Source organism: Sceloporus occidentalis, unplaced genomic scaffold, assembly GCF_023333645.1.
Source record: "Sceloporus occidentalis isolate IW3139 unplaced genomic scaffold, rSceOcc1.0.p SCAF_9, whole genome shotgun sequence".
Lineage (NCBI taxonomy): Eukaryota > Metazoa > Chordata > Lepidosauria > Squamata > Phrynosomatidae > Sceloporus > Sceloporus occidentalis.
In genome coordinates this window covers 35371193-35390218 of record NW_028316989.1, presented here as the reverse complement: position 1 = coordinate 35390218, position 19026 = coordinate 35371193, and the positions used below count along the sequence as shown (strand labels likewise).

The window sequence follows — 19026 nt, the reverse complement described above, 5'->3', positions numbered from 1 at the left end:
TGTGCCCTTGGAAATCTATCCATTGCTGCACCTGAGTTCTGTTGGCCAAGAGGATTTGGTATTCTAATAGAAATGAAATACACAATTTGCTTTGTTTGGACCGTCAGGATGGAAGTGGGACATTAGAAGAAGTATGGGGATGGGAATGTGCCCTTCCAGTCTACAGGTATCACCTTTTTTGGTGGTTTCTCTCTTTCAGGTAGTGGATTTGTTGGTGGCCATGTGCCGTGCGGCCCTGGAGTCTCCACGCAAGAGTATAATCTTTGAGCCTTATCCCTCTGTTGTTGACCCCAGTGACCCAAAGACCCTTGCCTTCAATCCCAAGGTTGGTATGAGTTAAGAGGTCCAGGAGAGCAAGGACTTCTGAGTCTGGTGGTGGGATTTGTCCAGACCTTGGAAAAGCTATCTTTGTCCAGATCTTGGAAAAGTTATCTGGGACTACTTCTCCCAGACTCACCCAGCCACTATGGCCTCTGGTCATACTACATGGGGGTTCTGGGAGGCATAGTTCATATTTCCCCCCCATGTATTGAAATTGCTATCATAATATTAAAAATACAGCCATTTAAATTTACAAAAGATGGTCACAGATTGTGCAAACTAATCTGATCCTGACTGGTTTCCCAACAGAATGAAACCAAGTGCCTATGAATGTTGGCACTGAATTTGCGTACTCTTTCCAGATGTAATTGCTGATAAAATATCTGATTCTATATGTATATTAATTTGCTATCTGATCCTGATTCACTGTGTCAGTTCCATGGAGCTTTGCTTCTAGCTGCAGGCATACACTAGTCAGCAGTTAGAAACATTAAGTAGCTGGCTGGCCTTGTCTTTGTCTCTGAGCCACAGCTTGGAAAGTTACTTTTAAGAAGAACAAATATAATAACATGCTAAGCCATCCAAAACTGAGCAGTGGTAGGATGCTGTCTAGGAACCAGATTTCTGATGCATGCTGATGTGGCAGGATAATTAAATCCAGAACATATTTTCCATGTGCTCAGATTTTCCCCACACAGCGACTATGTGGATTCCTGGTAATGGCCCAGTGACTAGTCTGTTTGCACATCATGCATATCCTCTCTCCTTCTCTTGACACACAGAAAAAAAACTATGAGAGGCTGCAGAAAGCCCTGGACAGTGTCATGTCAATCCGTGAAATGACTCAAGTAGGTACCAACGCATTCATTCTATACTTCTCCCTCTCCTTGTCCCCATCCCACACTCACTTTTTGAACAGCCTGTGAACTTCCCAGGTTTGATGTTCCACATAGCAAGACTGAAACCACCATGAATACCTGTCTGACTCAAGCTGTTATTCTGAGATGCAACATGGAATCTGCCATTAATGCCTCTCTAACTCTAGCCAGCAATAGTGTTATGCTAGAGTGACTAGCATGGGATCTGATCTCATCTTTCCCCCCTCAAATCACTGGTCACTAATCACTGATCACCATTCCATCCACTCGTCCCATTAATTCCTTTCACGTTAATTGTTTTAAAGAGTTCCGAGCTGGTCAAAGTTTCTGCTTTTAATTGTAACTTCTCTTGCTGTTCTTTCTTCTCAGGGTTCCTACCTGGAAATTAAGAAACAAATGGACAAATTGGACCCTCTGGCTCATCCTCTTTTACAATGGTAAGGCAGCAGAAGGTGTGGTCATGCAGAGATGCCTGGGTTTTTTATTTTTGGTTAGGGCATTAAGACAGCAGGAGAAAGCATGAGAACAAAATCACATCCCTTGAAAGTGATGCAGGTATAGAGAGTGGAAAGTATATTATTGTCCTTAATGGCAGTGATCCTAAGCAAACCTACTTCAAGGTCTAGCCTACAATACTTTGAATTTAGGCTTTGAAGTTTGGATGGATGCATCAGGTATTGAAGTGGTTGGTTATCCTAATCTCCACTCTAAGATTTTGACTCAAGGATAACTATATGCTGGGCCAGGCCTACCATAAGGCACAATGAGGAAATTGCCTGAGATGGTTGGCCCAGTCCAGCCCAGAATTATCTTTGAGTCAGATCACAGTGGAAATTCAGATAACCAAGCACTTCACTATTTGGAGCATCCATTCAAACTGCAAAAGTCGGAAATCAACTCAAGGTTTTGGGGGGCTTGACTTAAAGTAGGTTTGCTTAGGATCACAGCTACTAGGAACAACAGTGAGAGTGCAGCCAGCCGGCTTTCCTTTGGGGCCCAACATCTTTTTCCTTCTGCCGCACAACTTGCTGTGACCCACTTCAAGTGCTTGATGCTCCAGGTGCAGAGCTTGGTAAAGTTAATCTTTTAAACTGCAACTCTTAAAACCTTATCACATTATTAAACAAACCCTGCAGGCAAATGAAAAAACATGCATTTCTTTTTTCACCCTCCATATGATATTTGTTCTCGTCAGGTTGTAAAAGCATGGGGGAGCATGATAAAAGCATCAGTTTTGCCAAATGGATTTTTCTAGCTTGGCAGAAGGGACACTTTTACGACCCTCTCCCATGCTTTTACAACCTGAAGAGAATGAAAGTGAACAATGTCATGCGGAGGGAGACAAATCTTCATTTGCCTGTCCAATTTGTGTAATAATGCGACAAGGCTCCTAGACTGGGGGATTCTGGGAGTTTTTGTCCAAAGAAGTGACTCTTCTAAGATATGTTCAGGTATGTTGGAGGACACTCACCCTTCTTTCAGTGCTTATGTAAGTTTAAACTACCAATCCAGTCAGCTTCTGTACATGGAATGAAGAAGAGATGTCCTTGTACAGACATACACTTATACCAGTGTTGTAGTACCAAATGTGGGGATTTTTTACTTGTCCCACCACTGTGACATCAGAGTTACCATCACCATTGAATCAATCAGTTTTATTTATGGTCTTCGACCAAAGTACACCATTGAATAAATGCTGCCACTACAGTCACTATGTGCCTGAACTCAATTGCTCCATTAACATTATTGTAGCATTCCTAGAGATACATGTGTATATTGCCAGGATAATTTATTAAACAAAGTCCAACATATAATGAAAGATTACTTGGTATACTGGAGTTTATGGTTATAGAATTTCAAGGCCTATTTGTTATCTATACTTATTTAACATCTGACTCTGCATCTCATAAACTCTTTTCTGATCTCTAAATAATCTAAGCTGAACCTAAATAACTGTTCTAATTGATCTCAAACACAAGCTACTTCCGTTCACTATATTGGACTAACTGTCAAACACAAAGTGGCCATTAAAAAATCCCATTCAAATGCTCACCATCACCTCCAATATTTCATGCTCTCCCTCCCTCCCGATAGCTCACTTACCTTTTTCTATAGACTACACATTACATACATACACCACCATAAATTACCCTAATTTTCCTAATAAACATAACAACATTTTTACAAAAATCCAGAACATCACAGTCCTCTTGTCATTTGTCTCAGACAGCAAAATGTCTTGAGCCACCCCTGCCTCCCACACTGTCTAGTGCTCCGCAATAAGGTTAATGCTACCTGCCTCCCTTTCAGGAAGGTTTTGTTTTTTACATAGTTGTCATTGTACCATGAATGTTTCCATATGTGGTTGGACCAAGAGTCTGCTTCAGTGTATCATGTAGTAAGATGCTCTGTCCTATAAGCAAAAACTGATGCCTTCTTGTGTGGACTTCTGATGGGCAGCATGAGCACAGCATCTCCACAATGGAATAGAATATGATATTTATTATGCTCATAGACCAGCACAGATTAAAAAAGGGGGATGCAGAATAAAAGAAGGTAAAAACACAGTTTAAAAACAGTATTTAAAGTATCCTTTCCAATTCCACTATAGCAAGACAAGATTGGTACTAGCTTCTCCAGTGTTCTGACAGTCTCTATGTTCTCTTCAGGATCATCTCCAGCAACAGGTCTCACATTGTCAAGCTACCTCTCAGCAGGGTAAGTGACCATTCCTCCCCTTGGTTTACAAAGCCATCCCCCTCAAAAAGAGTGAGATATTCTGAAAAGGAACTATAGCTTTGTGTTGTCACAAGGACCTGCTCAGTATATTCTTAGATCTGACTCACTATTTTCCTTTCAATGCCCACAAAATGACTGAGAGTCTTATTTCATGAGAAAAGAAAGATGAAATAGTTGAAGAGAGTAGTGACTTTCTCTGCGTCTCTCTGGATGCTGTCAAAGCACTTCCATTACTTTTCTAAGGGAGACAGTCATAAAAGTGTGTCTTTTGGCAAAAGGCAAGTTTTTATGTCTGTCTCTTCTGGGAAGGAGAACGGAACTGCTATGACACCATGCGGAGAGGCATGGAGAAAGATGCTACTCTCCCGCTCCGTTTCAGCTTTCTTTTCTCAAGTGATAAGGCTATAAGTTAAGCCTTATGTGTTGCAAAAGGTTTCAAGTAACTTCCTATTTGTAACAATTTACTTCCAAGATTTTGAAATAACAGCCAGGTAAATATTGGTTCAAGTGCAATCAAGAGCTTGGAAAAGTCACTTTTCTGAACTGTAGCTCCCAGAATCACCTGACTGATGTCATCACTGTCCATGCTGCTTGGGGGATTCTGAAAGTTGTAGTCCTGAAAAGTAACTTTTTCAAGCTTTCCTTCAGCACAGAACATCTGGGCAGGAAAATTGTTTTCTTGTCAATGAGACTCTTGTACATAATAATGCTAATAGGGAAAAGGCAGAGAGTTGAAGGTGCATGTGTCAAAACATCCTTGCATGATGGCCCTCTCTTTTCCCCCCTCTTTCTCTTTCTCTCTGCTTTTCTTCCCTCTCTTGTCCCCCACCCTTTCCTTTCATGCGGATCTGTTTCCCTTGGTAGCAGCTGAAATTTATGCACACCTCACACCAGTTCCTCCTGCTGAGCAGCCCTCCTGCCAAGGAGGCACGCTTCCGAACAGCCAAGAAGCTATATGGCAGCACCTTCGCCTTCCAGTAAGTCTGGATGTCCCTTGCTGTTTCTTTGCAAGCAAAAAGAAAGCCCTTCATCCAAATGGTACTTCCTGACTTTTGACCCTTATCACTGCTGGAGCATTTCACAACATTTCAGTAGTGACCTTAAAAGTGGGACCTACAAAAATTCCATACAGTGTTCCAGTCAGCTATGACAAGGACTTGGGAAAATTTCTTTTTTGGACTACTCTCCATGAATGCCCCAGACAGCATAGTCACCAGCCATTCTGTAAGCTGTAGTCCTCAAAGTAACCTTCCAGGACATTCCATTCCATTTAGAGCGTCCTAGTTTACAGATGATAGGGATGCGGTGGCTTAGCAGTTAAGACCCCAATTCTGATGATTGGAAGATCAGAAGGTTGGCAGTTCGAGGCTCGGGTACTGCATGATGGGGTGAGCTTCCACCACTAGTCCCAGCTGCCAACCTAGCAGTTCAAAAGCATGCAAATGCAAGTAGATAGATAGGTACCACTTCTCAGTGGGAAGGTAACAGCGTTTGATGCAATCATGCTGGACACATGACCACCAGAGCAGTCCTTGGACAATGCTGGCTTCATCTTAGTAACAAAGATGAGCACCATCCCCTACAGTTGGTTACGACTAGACATTCATGTCAAGGGACTACCTTTATCTTTTACCTACTTTACAGATGACAATCCACTATTTGATAAATTCCCAAGGGCCAATCCTCTGTTTGAAAGTGTTACAACTTTGGGGACTTGATGCACTTGGTCCATTCAGGCAATGGTCAAATCAGATTGTGAGATTACCTAGATGGGGAAAAAAAAGGTCACTTGTGTGAAAGAGTAACATACAGATTATCCATTATACTGTATTGAAATATGCATGCAGAATACAAAGAACAAATGCAAAAGGAAGATTACCTATATCTTAGTTGATGGAACACAAATATAGTTGGCCCTTCTTATACACAGATTTTTTATACATGGATTCGAGCATACACGGTTTGAAAAAGTTCCCAAAAAGTATAAGTTTCAAATATCAAACCTTGATTTTCCATTTTTTATAAGGGACACCATTTTGCTATGTCATTATATTTAATGGGACTTGAGCATTCACGGGTTTTGTTATACATGGGGGATCTTGGAACCGAACCCCAGCATATAACAAGGGCCCACTGTACTCTCAGCCATGGTTGCATCAATTACCTAAATGCATCAGGGCATTGCTCCACAGGCCTTCTGTTTCTCTGTGCAGAAAGATTACTTCCTTTGCCAGAGAGAGAACAATGGAAAAATATGTGCTTTGTATAGGTTTCCCTGTATGTCCTAAAAATGATCAGGAAAAAAGTAAGTAGCCTGGGAATTGATTGCTCTAGTAAAAAAATGGGGAGGGGGTGGTGGAGAAGAGCAGTATAAGGAAGACAGTTTTTCTTGGAATAGTTAAAGCCATCCTTATGGGAGGAAAGAGGTAAGTGATAAGCAGATCCAGACAGCTGCAAGACTATCCAGCGCTCTATGTTAACTAATCTCTGGGAGAGGCCTACTTTACTAGCTTAATATGCCCACCATACAGAGCTGTACAGGGGTCTGTGCAATAATAATACTATGTAGGATGCTGTGGAGTTCCCATTTGTGACCCTCGCCATTCTTCCAAAGCCAATTCCAGGGCAATTGGTATAATTGTTTAAAAAATTGTTCAATTTAAAGTCCAGGCCAATTTAAAGATGAAGAACCATTGGCAGAAAGAGCAAGAGCCTTGAAGTTGCTCACGGACAGTGAGCATTTGAAAAAGACGACTGAGCAGGGACACTGCTCTGCCTGTTCTCAACCTTCCTCTGACAGCAGGATTTATAACATTTCTATTTAAATACAATAATAGCTATTTTAAAATGTATATCTGCACATATAAATGAACACTTACAGATTTTATTCAAAATCTGTTTTGCTACTTTGACCTCTTTCAGGGGTGGTGCATTTCCCCAGTGTATTAGAAACCGGAAAGTGATTATTAGAACATGTATTAGTAACATAAAAAATCAGCTTTATTCTCTCCTTCCCTTTTTCCTACACAGGCCTGGAAAATTTTTTTTTTTACTACAGAGCCCCAAATCCCAGGCCACATGGCCACTGGGAGTTGTTGTTAAGAAAAGTTGTTATGTAAACTCTGATCCACCCCCTCTCACTTTTATTATTGGAATAAATCCTACATGTTGCAAACATGTGTCTGGATATATCCTTGTTCAGATACCTGTGTCTCAATTGTTATTGTTATTTTTATTTTTGTTTCTGGGAATTTGGATGTTTGGAAGAGAGAGGTGGTTCTAGTGTTGTTGCAAAGTCACAAACACTAGGGTGCTTGCATGTACAAACTTCATACCAAGGACGGGCAACTTTTCTGGATCTTGGGGACATATTTGCCCTCCTCTGGACTTCAGTGGGAGGCCACCTCAAAGACCCCATGCTTGCAGGGAAATTGGTGTGAAAATTATTATTTGTGTCCCCACCAAACCCCCAGGAATATGTGAATGGCCATCTGAAATGCTATCTCAAGAGGTCCTTTGTCCTATGAGGAACGACTTAGGGAGCTGGGGATGTTTAGCCTGGAGAAGAGAAGGTTAAGAGGTGATATGATAGCCCTGTTTAAATATTTGAATGGATGTCATATTGAGGAGGGAGCAAGCTTGTTTTCTGCTGCTCCAGAGACTAGGACCCGGAGCAATGGATGCAAGCTCCAGGAAAAGAGATTCCACCTCAACATTAGGAGGAACTTCCTGACAGTAAGGGCTGTTTGACAGTGGAACACACTCCTTCCTCGGAGTGTAGTGGAGTCTCCTTCCTTAGAGGTCTTCAAACAGAGGCTAGATGGCCATCTGTCGGGGATGCTTTGATTTGGATTTCCTGCATGGCAGAAGTGGGTTGGACTGGATGGCCCTTGCGGTCTCTTCCAACTCTAAAATTCTGTGATTCTATGATTCTTTTTTGGTAGCCTTCCAGTCTCTTCTGGTGTGATTTTTAAAAAATATCATTTGAAGTCTGAAAAAGGAACCAAGGGAGTGAAATATCCTTTAAGTGGCCAATCATGGGGATGTGACTGGCCATTTTCACACTGAAATTTATTTTGGGTGTGGAAGGGACTTCACTGGTGACACACACAATCCACATTTTGCCCACCTCTGAATTAGGAGATTGGGCACCACTGGTTCTGTGCATGAATATGTGTGCTTTTGCATACCTTTCTGTGATTGAGAAACATACAGGCAAGCTTGAATGTTTTCTTTCTCCCTGCAGTGGCTCTCATATTGAGAACTGGCACTCCATTCTGCGCAACGGGCTAGTCAATGCATCCTACACTAAATTGCAGGTAAGGGACCCTCCTGATGTCTATATCTGCTATAACCCGATTAGTCTGCAATGACAAAGAGCTTCCTGGGCATCTTTGCAGGACTCTCACTTGCATCTCTTGCTCAGGCAGGATTCAGATACGCCAAGCCATTCAGGACTTTCTGAGAACTCATCTTGGTTCTGAACTACAGCCACCTTCCATCGGCTGTATTTACCCCAATGCTTTTGGTGTTTCACTGTGAGCAAGTGCCAGTATGATGATGCCTAAAGCCTGACAGTGAGTGAGGGGACAGTCCCCAACGTTGTCCCCTCATGTGGAGAGCATCTCCATGTCCCACAGCATAGTTCTTTTGCACTGATTTTTATTTACCACTTTCTGACAGTCCTAGTCGTTCTCACAAATGACTCATGATAATCAAAGATGGATTATGTTGATACACTTTTAACACACCTTTCCCCCTAATAGCTTGAAGTGGCAGGCATGGGTCTCCTTGTCCCATTTTGTCCTCACAAACCTCAATATGTGAGGTTATGGCCCAAATTTCTTGGCTGAATGAGTGACGATTTGAATCTGGACCTCTACAGTACTAGTTGGACATTCTAAACATAACACTACACTGTGCAGGTGATATTTCTGTTGGGACAATAGATCTGGAAATGCCATGTGCTGTCAGTAGTGCCAAAGAATGGTACTATGTGGCTCCTTTGTTCCACGTAAAGGTGATGGCATCAAAAGAGAGGGACAGGGTGGTGTAATAATGAAACCTTGTTTTGGGGGATTTATCTTTAGCTCAAATAGAGGAGCATTCTCTGTCCTATGTATACAAAGGTTGCCAAGGTAATAACTGGTCAGCAGAGACAAGTTTTATGAAAACTGACTACTGTTTATTATTCATACATACATAAAACAAGCATACACTCACACAATCACCCAAGAGCTCAAGAATATAGTAAGTTAGCATTGGATAGATAACAAAAAGCTGGACTAATGCTGATATTCACCTGTTTGGCCTGACGCTCCAAGGTCCAGATTGATGAAGGCTCTGCTGCACAGAAAGGGGAAAAAAGGGGGGGGATTGGAACTATATCAGAATCTCAGACAAATGTGGAGTATGCCTGGATTCTAACACAGAACACTAGACAAAGGACTTGAGTGATCTTAAATAAGGCAAAATCATGCCTCAGGCGGAGAGTTGTTTACCCTACTTCAAAGCAAAACCAAATCTACATATTAAAGATTGCTTGGTCTATAGACAGTCTCCAAGGTGAGAATGGTCATGGCCTGGCAAAACATCCTGGGCCATAAATCTGCCCAAAGATGTGAATGACTTTTCTGTTGGCAACTCCTATTTTGGCCTCTTTGATCTATGTTATAATATTGTACGTGATGTGCTCGCCTTGCAGTCATGGAGGACTATACGTCATCTATCCCATCAGGCCATTCTGCATAGGGTCATGAGAGAAAGCCATGCACACTTAGGATTTTAAGGCTCCAATGCTAGTAACAGTGGGAGAGATATTTTGTCCAGAGCTTGCTTTCTCAGTCATGCAGTTGTTCCTGCAGCCACTACAGCTGTCACTACTTCTTTAAACAGATGGTCTCACTGGCTCCCATCAAAGCTAAATACAGGGTGTTTTTGATCCTTTCTGTTCCCACACTTCATGACTCTATTCCAGCAAATTCCGGGCTAATCCCAGGGTTATGGTTGTAACAGCATAAGTGATTATTACTATTGCAGGTAATATTCAGCACCCCACACAGTCCCCAGGAGCTTGAAGTGTTATAGTTGCTAGCTTTTCTCCTCTCCTCTTTACTTCACAACAACTTTGCAAGGAAGATCAGACTGAGAGAGTGACAACTCAGGGTCACTCATTTAGTATTGTGGCTCAGTGAGGACTAAGACTGGGATCCCCAGTATGGCGCGTTACAGATGCACCAAAAGTACGTACATGCTATACTATGGTGTGTCTGAACTGCACAATGTATTTTAAAAGGAGGTACATGGCAGGGAAGTCCATTCAAGAGAGGCAAGCTGGGGAAAAGCTAAAGATTCAGTACAAACTTTAAGGATCAGACAGATAGACCACAGGTTTTGGCTTGTGGCCATGTCTTCCATGGCCTGCACTCTTTTTTTATTTTTTATTTTTGGTTCGTTTTGTGGCTCACATTGGTGTTTTTCTGCAAGCTGCATGGAGCAGCCTATGGCAAAGGCATCTATTTGAGCCCCATCTCCAGTATTTCCTTTGGATATTCAGGTAAGCGGCTCTCTCTTTGTCCTTCATCTGTCAGTGCACCCTTTGTCCTGCAGACATGCTTGCCTTGCATCCAAGAGCCGCTCCCACCCACCCCTGTCTATGTTTTTCATCCGGGTGAGCTTTCAACACTCAGTGTGGGAAGAAGGACCATGACCTACCTACATATCTATCTATCTATCTATCTATCTATCTATCTATCTATCTATCTATCTATCTATCATCTCTATCAAGTGTCTATCTCAGTCCTTGCTGTGTATCCAAAAGCATTGCAAACTTTCTGGATTCAGATCATCTAGGCTTGTTAAACGGTGAGAGTGATCTGTCTCATTTTCCTCTCTGTACATCTAAATTCTATGGCGGGTGCAGCTTGTTGATATGCATTCTCAGCAAACTGGTAGGGTGCAAGCACACCTGGTCTTCCTTTCATTCATAGTAATTCTTTTCATCCATTGCATGGGAGAGGTGGGATTTGGGCCATAGGTATGTTTGGTTTGTACTGTCTGCCATCTTGGAAATGTTTGGGACTGGGGTTATGTGGCCATGAGAAGAAACGGTATGTAAATTCAAAACAGGAGTGAGTGTTTCTCCCACATTGAGTCACAGCTGGAAAATTATTTCTGGACTACAGCTCCCAAAATCTGCCAGCCAGCATGGCAATTGCCTTCGTTGGCCAGAATTCTGAAATTTGTAGTTTCCAAAGTAGCTTTCCTCAACTTTGCTTCCAACAGAAGGCAGATTATTATACTATAGTTTCAAGCTTTGGTTGCATTTCCTGTTCCTTAATTATGAAAGATTCTCTTGAACAGACATGTAAGTTTATCACCCTGGAACAGGCCTGTTGCGTTACGAAAGGGAGTGGGATGGGAACGGGAGGCAACATAGAATGCATCTTTCTGCACAGGAGAATTCTGCTGCCACCAGAAGTTCCCATTTCATTCTGGATGTATTCCCCAGGGGCCGATTTTCGGGAACTGTTTAGAAGCGTTCCTGAAAATTGGCCCCTGTGGAACACATCTGGGACAGAATGGGAACTTCCGGCGACAGGCCCGTTCCAAACCTGTTCCTGTGCGATAAACTTAATGGTATCTAATTTAGGATCTGATCTGCAGGGATGTTTTGTATGCTAGAGGTCCCAGGTTCAATCAATGAATTTTAGGCAGCAGTGCAGGAGAAAAGCTTTGTTTCCAGAGCAAGCAATAATTGGCCTAGCTCTCTTGTTGGCAGGTGAAGACCTTTCTATTCATCCGGGCCTTTGAGTTGTAAATTATGTCACACTAGAATGCTTAAATACCCTAAAGGCACCAGATCCTGTCTGAACTTGGAAGCTAAGGAGGGTCAGTCCTGGTTAGGATGGGAGACCACCAATGAATGCCAGGTGCTGTAGGCTGTATTTCAGAGGAAGGAACTGGCCAAACCACCTCTGAGTATTCCTTGCCTAAGAAAACTCTATGAAATTCATGGAATTGTCATAAATGGAAGGCCACTACAAGGCATATGAACAGATGCAGTATGGCAAAGTAGTGTGTTGTATTTTATTTTATTTTAGATTTCATCTGTTAATTGTAATTATGTTTGAAATGTGTTTTAGCTGTTTTCATCATGGTATTAATATATGGTTATTTAATTCTTCTTGAATTTTTGTAAAATGGGATTTTAATTTAATCTTTTTAAAAACTTCCTGAAGCTACCGTGGATCCCATCCTGAAAGATAGTTGGGCATAAATCCAACAAACAAACAAGATTCTGTTCCATACAAGCTGATCAGACATTTAATAGCTTGTGTGGGTGAAGTATAGAACACTATGGATTTCTGCACTAAGCTTAGAATTCAGATCACTGGAACTCTAACTAGCAAAATCCACACATTCACCCTTAGACCGTGCCTTGTACCTAACCTCTGTGTATTGAGTGTCCACAGTCAGACTAGCATCTGAGTTTTCACAGAGAGGAATTATTAATGTACTGTATGAGTTACATCTATATCCCATCTTTCCTCCAAGGAGCTGACATGGCTCGCCCTTTCCTCTGTTTTATACCTATAACAACCCTGTGAGGTAGGTCAGGCAAAGATGAAAATGGAACATTTAGATTAAGGTCTAATCTGATATTTTAGGGACACAGCAGCTATGGATTCAAAATTCTCCTGCATCATCTTTTTAAAAAAATGGTTGTGTAACATGGTGACGTTATTACATTCAATATTTTCTTTTTCATCTCCATGCTCCACTTCATTCAGTCCTTTATCTCAGCACATACTGCCTGAGGCGACTGCCTCATTCCATCTCTTAGTAGCGCCAGCTCAAAGTCTTTGTCTAGGGTGGCTTCCTGTTCTCCTTCTGCTGACTGGTTAGAGATTCTGTTTTATGATGTTGGTTGGATTTTGGTGAGAGAAATTCTGCTTGTGCCAGTTGCTGGTTTAGGGGTGTGTGTGTGTGTGTGGGGGGGGATTCAATTTCACTTTTTAAATAACTACACTAGCTGATTCGGAGGTGCCTGTGTTTTATGAAGTGATAATGATGAGAGTGGATTTTGTTGACCACAAGTGCTGAGACAGAGAGTATAGTACTCTGGATCTGATAGTTGCCTTGCTGATGCAAAGAGATCTTGTAGCACCATTGAGAATAACTGAAAGAAAGAAGTTGCAGCATGAGCTTTCGTAGACTTCAGTCTCCTTCGTCAGATGCTTTTAGGAATGCACTGAGGAACCAGATCGAGGTCTATGGAGTTTATCTCTTAATTTTGAATGAAAAGAAAGTGGGGCCAGAACGTATTCATGTGAATTTGCTAGTTCAGCAAATTTACATGAATTCAAATTGCGTTCGAACTGACTTCCCATTGCCCAAAAAATAGCTTGCCATTTCCCAAAATTGCGTGTGATCCACTCTCACGCAATACCGTGAAACCCCATGATTGTGTTCGGACTGACTTCCCATTGCCCCAAATTGTGTGTGGTAGTCTATCATGCAATAACGTTAAACCCCATGATTGAGTTCAGATTGCCATTAGATTATACTTCCAATTTCCCTTGTCTGATAAACTCCAAAGAAAGCTCATGCTGCCAACTTCTTTGTTTCAGTCAGTCTCATAGGTGCTACAAGATCTCTCTACATACTGATTCTACAGACTGACACAGTTATATCTTTGATGATTATCATTTTTATATTTGCTTATTCATACTTCTGTATTATTCTTTCCACAAAGAGTTATGGGGAATATGCAAGGCCTCCCTTGCTATTCATTTTATCCTTTTCACAATAGTCCTATGAGATTCATTCAGTGTTCAAAAGGAACATATCAGAGTAGGCAGTTGGGCTATAGGGAATGGATAGAAATCTCATCTTCCTGGAGTAGATTAAAGAATGTAAGAGCCAATGAGAGGGACCTTTACTTATCTGCTGGGGCAGACTAATTGCAAATGGAGCTCAGAGATGGTGAACCTGTGACCATCTGGAGGTTTTGGGATTACACTTTCCAGTCCGTTGTAGCCAGCATAAATAGTGGGCAAAGGATGATGAGAGTTGTAGTACTGCAACATCCAGAGGGCCACAGGTTCCCCACCTTAGTCACAAAACTTCAAAAAATCTTGCCATCTCCAGCTCTCTTGCCATTTTCCTTTCTTACCAGGATATGGGAGTTATTGCTTTGTTTATTCATATGTCTGTACTATCATTTCCCCAAAGAGCTCCTGGGAATATGCAAGCCCTTCTTTGCTCTGCAAAATGTGGCTCCAGAGTACCCAAGTCAGTCCTCCATATCCATGGATTTTTTTATCTGCAGATACAAGTATCCATGTCTTGAGAAAATATTTTAAAAATGTATACATTCCAAAAAGCATAGCTTGATTTTCACATTTTATATTAGGGACACCATTTTACTATGTCATTGTATTTAATGGAACTTAAGGCTCCAAAGATTTTGGTATCCACGGGGGGGGGGGGGGGGGGGGGCTGGAACCAAACCTCAGCGGATACCAAGGGCCCACTGTATTCCAGAGCTACCCCATTTTCATTACTCGATTGCACTCATTTCTTGTGTTCAGCTGTCATGATAGCAGTCCAAGATTTCCTGATTTGTCCATTTATTAAATCTGAGTCTCTCCTATCAAAAAATGTTTCTGAATGAATAAGAATCAGACCAGACAGAAAGAAGTGGACGCATGCAGTCAGTCACTCATTTCTGCACCAGTTCAGATCATTGAAACTCTAGCTAGCAACATTCACCCTAAGATTGTGTCTTGGGTCTAACCTCTGTGTATTGGATGTGTGCAGTCAGACCAACCTCTGAGTCTTCACAGAGAGGGATTATTCTTGTATGAGTTACGTTTATATCCCATCTTTCCTCCATGGAGCTGACCTGGCTCTCCCCTTCCTTACATATAGCAATACATACAGTATTTTTTTAATTTTAATTTTTATATATCTTATATTTATGTATTTTTATTGCTGTAACCTGTCTGGATTCATTGTGACTGAGCGGGCTATAAATAAATCATTTATGATTATGATTATTATTATTATTATTATTAAGTAGGGCAGGCAAAGATGAAAACAGAACATTTAGTTTAAGGGCTAATCAGATATTTTAGTGGGCAGAGCTGCTATGGATTCAAAATTCTCCTGCATCATCTTGTTTTTTAAAAATGGTTGCAACATGCTGATGTCATTGCACTGAACATTTTCTTGCGCATCCCTGTGCTCCACTTCATTGCTGACACTTTTAAAGGGGTAGGGAAATGTTTAACTTAACAGTATGTTCCATCATGCATGTGTTTTTGAAACATCTTTATTCCTTTTTTTGAAAAGAAAAATCTATCCTTCTTTCAAACCATTCATGGTTCTCTCTTCCAATATTACCCCACAACTACCCTGTAGTGTAGACCAGACTGAGAAAAAGGGGAGATGGCCTCAAATCAACCAGCAGAGGGTTTTTAGCAATGGTGACCTGGTTTTATCAGAAGATGTGTGTCTTACACCTGGATTGGTGCCAGCCACTCTCCATCACAGAATATGTTAGGTCTCTAATGATGATTTTTTCCCTTCTTCTGTAAACTAGGGGAGGAGGAGCCCTTTTCAGCTGGGTCTGATAAAACTCTGACGTGTGTTTGTGGGAGACAGATTCCATATATCCATACCCAAATTGAGTCACTGCCATTGCAAAATTTTGCCACAGGTCTAAGAACTGGAAGAAGGTAGTTTTTGTCTTGCCCTGAATGGCGCTTTCCACGTTGCTTCTTGCAGAGAGCTCACAGGTTGTATTTTCCTCCTTGTTGCTCCTCCTCTGCACCCTCCACCACAAAAACGTCACATTGCAGAGTGGTAGAACACCTTACTTTTAAGCTGGAGCATCAGCTTGGCCCAGTATACTGCCTCCACTTCTCTTACTCTCTTTATTGTCAATGCAGGGATGGGGAAAGGGCAGCACAGGATGCCTTCAAAGGATGAGCTGGTGCAGAGGTATAACCGAATGAACACTATTCCCCAGGTAACGCTATGCGTTTTTAATTGCTGCGTTTTAAAAATTAGTGTCATTTAATTATTTTTAAACACTTGTAATCAATGTTTTAGTTCTGTCTTTTAAAAATTATTCTATGCCGACTTGAATCCCATTTTGAGAGAAAGGCAGGATATAATTCCAATAAATAGTAATGTGGACAGTGCTGAGTTAGATGGATCAATAATTTGATTTGATGTAGGATAGTTTATCATTTTGCTGTGGGCCTCATGCATCCATTCAGTCAGAAATTCAGGTAAGCAGGAGCATAGTTAACATCTGTAGGAAGCAGCTGGTTGGTAAATGGTTTTGTGTGTTCTGGTTGACTGTGGCAGATTTGGAACAATTGTGTAAATCCACTACTGTTCCTTCTAAGGAGCAATGGGACCAAGGCATGGCTTACCTTGCACTCTGCTTTTTCTGCATTCTGCCCAGAGTCTCATAATTGGTTGGTTCTGTCTATTCCAAACAATGTTCTTGTTATAGATTAAGATGATGGTGCACTAACCCAGCTTTCCCCAACCTTTAGCCCTCTGGATATATTGGACTGGAACTCTCACTGCCCCCAGACAGCTCCCTGGGGAAGATGAGAATTGTGGTCCTTGGATTGGCTGCCAGGTTGACAACAGCTACTTGGACTCACAGAAAGGGAATATGATTCTTGTTTCTCTGATTTGCTTGCAGACTCGATCCATCCAGTCCAGGTTCTTGCAAAGTCGGAATTTGAATTGCATCGCACTTTGTGAAGGTAAGTGACAGAAGGAAGCATGGATATCTTCCCCTTAAAGTCGCCCCCTCGTTACTTAAGTTTTTCCCTTAGGTGTCTTCTGTCAGACTCCACTTGAGTCCAGGGTTTGGCTACTATATTCATGCAAATACTATGTTTAAGAATGGTGTTTTTGGGGAAGGTATAGAACTATAATGCCAGCCTTGTCTGATCGAACCAAATGTCCAGTTAGTTCGGCAATTCACTTCCAACAGAGGACAGCTGGATGCTTCAAAGAAACCTAAAATTAAGAGAAAACTGAAACATCTGTGATTTGCTCTCAAAGTTTGAGATTCAGAAATATACTTCATGGAATATGAGAGTTTCATATAGCAAGGATGACAAATGGCCTTTGAGACAACAAAGCATCCTGGCCCACTGGTGTTTCTGGGTGAATGAGGTTGATTTCCCAACTTTTTGAGTTGCACCGTTTGATTATCTTTTGTGAGATGTTTTCTTTGGAGTGCAGGGTCCCATCTCTTGGGTCCCTGATTCCAAAAATACCCAGCCATAACCAGCCAGCCTTCCACACTGCTGACTAACCCCTCCTTCATTTGCAGTGATCACATCAAAAGATCTCCAGAAGCATGGCAACATCTGGGTTTGCCCTGTATCGGACCACGTCTGCACCCGCTTTTTCTTTGTGTGAGTAACTGAATGTCTTGGATGGGGAAGTGGTGCTATTCTGTTTGTGGATGGAACCAATCAATATCATGGACAGTACCCAGCTTGAAAGGTTTGCAGAAAGAAGGCAATTTTAATTTAAGAAGAGCTGTACTGGATCTGACTAAAGACCTATCTTGTCCAGTATTCTGTTTGCACAGTGGCCAACTACATGTATTGGCAACATGCACAAGCAGGGCATCAATACAAAAGGTTCCTCATCCTAGTGCTTCCTAGCCACAGCCATTCCATGACATTTTTGCTTCCTGTGGCAGATAAGATAACATACCCTTACTATTTTGCATAAATATCCAGGCTTGGCTGACAGTTGAATCTTGTGTTGCTGATGGCATCAAGCCTTCCACCTCATATGATATAATAGGATAGTCAAAGGGACACAAGCCAGATCTACTTTTCAATAGAGGTAAATATTAGGAGCCAATGAGGCATAGTGGTTTAAGTGCTGGACTACAACTCTGGAGAACAGGGATTCCCAGCTCATGCATGAAAACCACTGGATGATTTTAGGCATCTCAGCCACAGGGGAAAGCAGTGGCAAACCTCCTCTGAACAAATTTTGCCAAGGAAACCCCATATAGGTTCACCTTGAGGTTGCCAGAAAAACGTTGGAAAGTACTTGAAGGCACACAACACACACCCACACATCCACATCCACCCCCACACCAGGAAGCACAGCCAGGAAGCAACTACTGCTACCCTGTAGCATCTGCCATGTGAGCAACTCACTCTCCCTCAGATGGAAGTCAGGCTTTTAGCAAATGACTGGCTGCTGAGATGGGGACTTTTTTTTACAAGGTGTGAAGTACTTTTCAAAATAGATGTGCTTTTAAAATGACTTTTAATTCAGTTTTGTGTTTGTGTTTTCATATTAGAACAGGCTCTGTTTTTATATATTTTTGTTGTGAGTCACCTTGAGTCCCAGTTTTGGGGGGGAAAGGGTGAGATGCGAATCAAATCTGTCACCATCCATCCATTCATCCATCCATCCAGTATTTGATGCTTGCAGAAAGTATTGCCATTATGCCTCTTAGCCTGATCTAAAATGGGTTCTTTCTTCTTCACAGGTATGAAGATGGCCAAGTTGGAGATGCCAACATCAATACTCAGGACCCCAAAATCCAGAAGGAGATCATGCGTGTGATTGGCACTCAGGTCTATACAAACTGAGGGGCTGGAGGATGCCCTTTATTGCAACATGTGCCAGCATTGTCCCTGTCCCCCACCCTGGGCAGAATGAGCCAGGCGTCGGAGGCTACACACAAAGCAATGATAACACTGGCTGGATGAAGACCAAGACCCAAGGGGTTGGGGGGAGCAAATGGGCAACCAGCATCACTTCTGAGTGGCCAAGGTCTGTGGGAGTGCCTCCAGAGGGCTGGCAGAAGCTCCTGCTGGCTTGTATGTAGAATATATTAGAGACGCTCCAACGGGGTGGACTTGGACCCTTTTCTGGTGAACAGTTGGGATAGCTGACGTTGCACTCCTGCGTTTACAGTGATGAAATTTTCAACAACAAAAGCAAGCAAAAAACAAAAAAGGGGGGAAACCCACAAAAATGAGAGGGTGTGAGCAAATGGTTTTAGCTTATTAAA

General features: G+C 42.0%; 1 protein-coding gene across 2 annotated transcripts in view; it reads left to right on the top strand.

Moving 5' to 3' along the window:
- Nucleotides 1-19026, top strand: part of PARP6 (poly(ADP-ribose) polymerase family member 6) — a 41695-nt gene extending 22669 nt beyond the window's left edge. The window contains exons 13-23 of one of the 2 annotated variants that reach the window (XM_089538744.1): nucleotides 200-325; nucleotides 1104-1169; nucleotides 1569-1636; nucleotides 3869-3917; nucleotides 4803-4915; nucleotides 8185-8257; nucleotides 10425-10494; nucleotides 15896-15975; nucleotides 16669-16732; nucleotides 17311-17395; nucleotides 18499-19026. In XM_089538744.1, the coding sequence (XP_089394870.1) occupies nucleotides 200-325; nucleotides 1104-1169; nucleotides 1569-1636; nucleotides 3869-3917; nucleotides 4803-4915; nucleotides 8185-8257; nucleotides 10425-10494; nucleotides 15896-15975; nucleotides 16669-16732; nucleotides 17311-17395; nucleotides 18499-18601 (897 nt within the window). In that variant the 3' untranslated portion in view covers nucleotides 18602-19026. Of the gene's footprint in view, nucleotides 1-199; nucleotides 326-1103; nucleotides 1170-1568; nucleotides 1637-3868; nucleotides 3918-4802; nucleotides 4916-8184; nucleotides 8327-10424; nucleotides 10495-15895; nucleotides 15976-16668; nucleotides 16733-17310; nucleotides 17396-18498 lie in introns of those variants that run through there. The other variant, XM_089538743.1, reaches the window with a different exon arrangement.